This window comes from Juglans regia, chromosome 12, assembly GCF_001411555.2.
Source record: "Juglans regia cultivar Chandler chromosome 12, Walnut 2.0, whole genome shotgun sequence".
NCBI classification, from domain to species: Eukaryota; Viridiplantae; Streptophyta; class Magnoliopsida; order Fagales; family Juglandaceae; genus Juglans; species Juglans regia.
In genome coordinates, this window is record NC_049912.1 from 22,463,669 (window position 1) to 22,470,472 (window position 6,804).

The 6,804-nt window shown below is 32.4% G+C and overlaps 1 protein-coding gene across 2 annotated transcripts; it reads right to left on the bottom strand.

The window, feature by feature from the left end:
* Positions 1 to 1,141: 1,141 nt before the first annotated feature.
* Positions 1,142 to 4,382, bottom strand: LOC109005843 (probable prefoldin subunit 2). 2 transcript variants are annotated; one of them, XM_018984905.2, is made up of 3 exons: positions 4,214 to 4,366; positions 4,021 to 4,122; positions 1,142 to 2,006 (listed from the first exon to the last, which is right to left on the bottom strand). In XM_018984905.2, the coding sequence occupies exon 3, from the start codon at positions 1,996 to 1,998 to the stop codon at positions 1,552 to 1,554; it is 447 nt and encodes a 148-aa protein (XP_018840450.1). In that variant the 5' UTR covers positions 1,999 to 2,006; positions 4,021 to 4,122; positions 4,214 to 4,366; the 3' UTR covers positions 1,142 to 1,551. The 2 variants fall into 2 exon arrangements, with proteins under 2 accessions (XP_018840450.1, XP_018840449.1); XM_018984904.2 differs by lacking the exon at positions 4,021 to 4,122 and having other exon boundaries at positions 4,214 to 4,382.
* Positions 4,383 to 6,804: the final 2,422 nt, after the last annotated feature.

Below are 6,804 nucleotides of genomic sequence, written 5' to 3' on the forward strand. Positions count from 1 at the left end.
AAATAGTGTATGTTTAATTAATTATATATGAAAAATGAGGCAAACGAGGAGGATCCAAAGAGAGCTTATCAACAACTATAACATTAATAATTATTTGTGAAGTTAGTTGGTTTAGGTAAAAGCTTAATAGCAGACCATTTTTTCTCAAGTGTATGTCTGCATTATTGAACTGCGGAGTAGATTTGGGCAACAAGTTATGCAATTTGATGGGGGTGAGGATCGAGTATTAAATCCAATCTCCAAGTTCTTAAAAGATAATAAAGGACAAGTAATGATACACACAACACTTTTCACAATACATAATATAAAATAAATATATTTATATAAAATGGTGTTACTTTTATATAATATTTTACAATAATACCTCTTATTTTAAAACATATGTTGTAAGAAATAGTGTGTTTATCAATTTTTCTTTGCAAGAAGAGGTTTGGTTCAATGGTCAAGTTCAAAACAAACTGAAGGAGAACATGATATTTGTCACCTCTAGACAACCAATAATAGGAAATAATGCAAATATAAACAGCCACAATACATGTCCAAATGTGAGAGGATTGTCAGCTTATGGATTGTTCATCAATCAACTCAAATCTGATTTTGTTGGGGAGAGCAATCTTTTCTTTGTTTGGACCCATTCAAGGTGCACCATCAAAGTTGCATTACAGTACAGATACAGATGCAATAACATCGAATATAACTCTGTAAACAGGTGCAGTACAACTAACATTTCCATGGCAGTTTCAAATTCAAATTATTCAAAAACACCAAAACAGATACAGCCTTACCAGAGATCAGCAGGTTGTGGCAGTGATAGGGAGGTCCTTCATTTAGCAACTGCAACTTTATCTGTCAAAGTTTGGATACTTCTGCAATCCGCTGCTTCTCTGGCAAAAAGGCGCCATCTGTATGCATGGATACTGTTTCCCGGCTCCGCGTAATTTTCCTCGGGAATGGTTGTCTCAGTCCATTTGAATAGGACTTTTGTCTTTTATTTTCACTGAAAATTATGCAACCCAGAAATGATCTTGTTTTCACGCAAAGTGACAGTGCACTCCACATTTTTAAATGCCGTGTTATTTGTCTTCAGCCCATGACCAAATCAACATTAGAAAAGCTGCAGTACTGCAAATTTAACCAAAAATGAAAAAGAACCTCGACTGAATTAGGATAATACATAGAATAATACAAAGACAAGTCTTGAGCGACGTTTCATATTAGAAGTGAAGCCCACACTCCACATCCAGCCCAAATTGACATCCAAACCAAAAGACACAGATCCCTGCTGTTGATGCTAACATCCACTATTCTCCACTATTATCATTGTCATCCAGCCCAGAATTATAGAAGATAATTGTGTTCATGCTCAATAGTTTACCAAATATCATTTTTCACACAAATAACGAACACAAACTCACATTCAGCAACATTGGTAGAGTTTACAGTCTACTATCAGGCAACCAAAGACCCTAGACTTTAATGTCCAGTACAAAACTATAGGAAAATTTATGTATCTAGTTCGAGAAAATAAAGTGGGAAGAGATGCAAGACCCATCATTCGCTTCCACTTGCAGGGCCGACAAGGACTCCTTGAGAAGAACCTTCCTTTCGTCCATTGTCATCCTTCGTCTCACCATCAGACTTTCTTATCCTAATTTTGTACTGGGTCTCAAAGTCAGCAATTTCCTTTTTCTTCTTTTCCAAGGCTTCATTGAGCCTGGATATAACCTCCTCAAGCCCCTCTTTGTTCCGATGGACAGCAGGCAACACCTCTCTGATGGTTCTCTCCACTAGAACACCACCAATCATCCGATAGCAACGCCTAGATGGGTCTAGCGGCTGAATAGCATTCATGACCAATGAGTGCTCACTCACTTCCATCTCTAGTTCAGTGATTTTTGAGTAAATTTGGTTCAGTTCAGACCTCATAGTAGCATACTTATTTGCAACCGCTTGTTCATTTACTGGTTCATTGTGATCATCTTCAGATTTGCTCGCCATTGTTCTCTCTACAAATGAATAATAAAAAAAAGGGATTAAGGACATTAGATAGAAATATTGTTCCACATTAGCAAAGGTTGCCCCCAATGATGCAACAGCGCTGCACATTCCACTTCTAATTTTGCAAAACTTACAAAAAATATTTGTGACCCAAGCTTTTTAAGAATTCATCAGGATAAAAACAAAACATTCGCAGATAAAAATCTATTTATTAAAAAAACATAGAGATGAGGTACATGTAAGATTAGCATAATAAGAAGGACAAAGACATTACAGAAAATTCTGATTGATTACACTGCCAACAATCAGGGTTGGAAATACAACCTTGAGAAAAACCAGTGACACAATAATTTTTCCTTCTGGTGTTTCAAATTGATAAGGATCAGACATGAATTTTAATAAATTTATTCCACAAGTAACATGATTTCAAACTGAAAATGACAAAAACAAACTTTTCATTGATACCGTTTTGTGAAATTCATAATTTGAATTTGATATTTCTCAACAGCTCATACTTGCACTCTATGATATATGATAACCAAATGTCACTAACGTTTATCCTTTGATTTTGGTACAGTAGACTTTTCTAGTCATTTCAAAGATATATAACATTCAACTCAACTAACACTTTAGATCCCAATGTCAATCTGTTACAACTTCAACCTAACTCCTAAGAAAAAACATGCTCAAATTCTAAAATCAATTCTGCCACAACATGCTTCAAAGATCAAAATACAAGCCTCACATGAACAATTGCATGGCTACTAAATTCATACAAAATACACTACATTGCTTAAGTCTACCATAAATTCTAGAAGAAACAGTGGATTAATATGATTATCATTAAGAAAGGTTTGGAGACACAGACACTACTCGAGCTACTAATTCCATTTAACCTAAATTAATAACATTTATTAATCCTCTAAATTTCATACATGATTGGCATCTCAAGAAACTTGACTTTCAACCCATTGTACGAAAAATCAGGTTTTAACGAAAACCATTGTTAGCAGTTCCTTCTTTGGTATCCACCTTGTTTCCCTTCTTTCTTTCCCAATGAGAAGGAAAGTTCATGAGTAACCACATGAGTTAGAGAGCTTATGAACCCATTGACTCCACAACTATTTGAGATAGGTAGCTTATGGAACCATTGACTCTACAACTATTGATGTATCATGTATGAACCATATAACTAACTACTGTTTGTAAATATATCACCCTTTCAACATTTTGGTAGTAATCACAATCGTCCCATCTTTAATCTTACAGTAGTGTATTTTGAGGAAGCTGAACTAAATGTAATAGAAGGAAGATTATGATTCTTCTTAGAATTGGACATAGTTTTAATAAAATATTTTATTTCTGATATATTTTTTAAGTTAATTTTGTATATTTGAAGTTTGAATAGTAGCTAGTACAACTCAAGACAAGGAAAGGTCCCAATACACAAAAGTTCAAAACCTGTTTTCTTATTTCTTTTTACCTAAATAACTAAATCTTGTTCAAGAATTGGAGCTGGAATTCAATACCTCAAATGACAAGACATGGGTGTCAAAAGATTAACTTAGATTATTTGATAAATGATCACATTGTTAATAAAGAAGAGGTAAACTACATATCGCTCCCCAAAATTATTACCTCATTTTCAAATTTAACTAGCTGTTACCAACACCCTAAGTTCAAATTCCAGCCTCAATTTGTACAATATGTCCACATCAGGTATTAATCTGTAAGTAGTTAGAAGCACATCATCATCGCACCAGCTTATGGGAGGTTGTGAACTGTCTATAATACTAAGAAACTAAGATAAGGAAAGTCTCCATTTCCTCCACTTCATACATAGATTCAATCCCACGTTTTCCTCAAAATCCCACTTCATAGCTTCGTTTGGCTGCTTACAAATGAAATCGTATGGAGCTAATATAACTATTTAAAGTCAGTAGACCGGACCTATTACGCTATCTTAGTTTGTTCCAAACGATAATTTAGTCTTTCCTTTAAACCAACACAATGAATACATACCATTCCCAATCTTCTTATATATTTTCTCCTAAATTTTATCGAGAACCGGACGGAGATAAATCAGCCAGTAATCTTCGAAACAGCATAGCACTTTACAAAACCCTACAATCAGAGATAGAGAGAGAGAGAGGCGTCGGATCTACCAATCCCCAACGAAAAAAACCCTGTGAGAGATGGGAGGAAAGATTTGTACCTCTTCGAGGATGTTAGTTTTTGGAAATGGACACTGGACAGAAGTCGTAAAGGGAACGGTGAGTTTTTCCTGGCTCCGCCTTGCGAGGGTGAGCGAAGTCCGACAAATGTCCCCCTGCTGGAAATTTCAGTCCATCACATTTTAAGTAGGAAAATATTGAGTGGGATTTACTACAATTTTTTGCGTTATATATATATATAATACAATTCTTTTTTATAATATTTTATAATATTATGTTTTAAATGAGTATTTTTGTAAATTAACTTAAAAGTAACATCATTTTATATAAATATTTTTATTTTAAAATATGGTTGTATAAAGTATTATAAAAAGTATTGTACATGTATCATATTTAATGAAAAGTAATATTTATAATCTTAGTGTATAAGTTCTTCATACTAAAAAAGTGGGTAAATATATCTACATGGAAAATTATTTTTTAATAATGAACATAATTTTTTTTTAAATGTATAATTTGTATATTTTAAGACTGTATTTAGCTATTTAATAAAAAATAATGTGCTTATTTGTTTTTAAATTGTAGAAGATGCTTCATTAAAAACAATTGTAGAAAAATATTATCCAAAAATCATACTAGCTATAACTTTCTTAATAATTATTTTATAATTATATTTTCAATGGATAATATTTATATAAACATCATTAGATTGTAAACGTTATTCTTTGATCTTTCTTTTCTTAGCTACTTTGCATTAAAACTAAAATCGAAGATACAATATATCGAACTCTAATTAAAATCAAAGATAACAGCTTCTCTCTCTCTCTCTCTCTCTCTCTCATAAAAAATAAGGACTCTACATCTTATTTTTGCCCGATTCTCCCTCCCATTTCTCTCATTCCTCCATCTCTCACCTTGTCTATCAAGATAGTTATTTTTTTTTTAATTTTTTTTTACTTATTTCAAGGTTGAAAAAAACAGATCTATAACTTTCTGACAACTCCTGAGAGACACGTGCGGCACAAGCAAACTCCCAAGCCGCAAATCATTTAGAGGAAAGTGGCACTTTTGTGAAAACAACTACGAAAGGTCTTTACGCGCCGCCCACATCTGCGCGTGGTCCTCACGCGCCATCCATTCCGACAGCTCTTTTTGCCACAAACGCCAGATCACCAGATTCGCTACCATCATAGCTTTCATATCTGACATTTGTGGCTGAAAAGATACAAGTGTGTTGCCTTCACGCGCCGCCACAGATTCCAAAATCTATCAAAGTTGGTCCAAACTGTAATCCGTTCTTTTTCGCATCTATATTACTGCTTTCCTTTTTTATTTTCCTTATTGTTAATTAAAAAAAAAAAAGTTTGTCTCTCGGACTTTTATCTGTAGAGGTTGAGTCAATTCTATAAAGGGTGATGTTGAGTTTCTGTTTAGGCAGAGAGTGTTGTCTTTTGGACGTTTATATGTAGAGAGTATCAATAATACTAATGAAGATCAGATTAGTCACAAAAGGAAATAATGTACTAGTAGAGTTCCAAATACATTATTTTGGTTTATGATTTCATATTGGATGTAAATTTATTGATAAATGAATGATAACAATTTTCCTTTAAATAAAAAAACGGATTAAAATCTAGATTCTAAGATACAATATATTAAAATCTCATCCCCAACCAAACCTATGCAACCTGCAGCCATGCCTCATGAATCCATGATGACCACGGCAAAAATGGTAGGTTCACCTCTTATTCCATGATGACCACGGCAAAAATGATCAAGGCTAGCATGTCATCACTAATGCCCACACACGAGTTCATCGCATAACAGCGAGCTTTAACAGCTTGTCCGTCTACCATTGTCGGAACACAACCTACAACTCTCCTTGCACTCACATTAGATGGCCACGATCATTGCACACTAACAACACTCGAGACACTAGAAACTCATCGCAATGAGTCCAATGTTCACTCAACAAGAACCTAAATAAGATACGCGAGAGAGTGAGATCTCATTTGAATCTACTGATTAAATAAGATGAGATAAAAATTTTATGAATGGTAATGATATAATTTGTAAATAGTAATGAAATGGTTTAAATAAAGATTTTTATGAAATGTTAAATTACGAGAGAGAAAAAGTTGAATAAAAAAAATTATAAAGTTAAAAGAGGATTATAATATAATTTTTATTTTAAAATTTGAAAAAATTAAATTATTTGTTGTGTTTTGTTTAAAAATTTCAAAAAGTTGTAATGATTAAGTAATGAATATATAAAAAGTTTAAAAATTTAAGTATGAAAAATATTTATGTTTGAATTATGTAAAGTAGTGAGATGAGATGATTTTAAAGATTTGTAACACCTCGTTTATTTTTACAATTATTCTCATCTAATCTCATCATTATAACTTTATCAAATTTTTACACAAAATAAAATTAAAAATTCTCATCATTATAATTTTATCAAATTCTTATATAAAATAAAATAAATAATTTAATTTTTTAAATTTTAAAATTTTAAAATAAAAATAAAATTAAAAAAATATTTTAATAATATTTTATTTAATTTTTAACTTTTATCCTAATTAAACTCACCTCATTCCAACTACGAAAAAAAAACGAGAATTTATTCAAG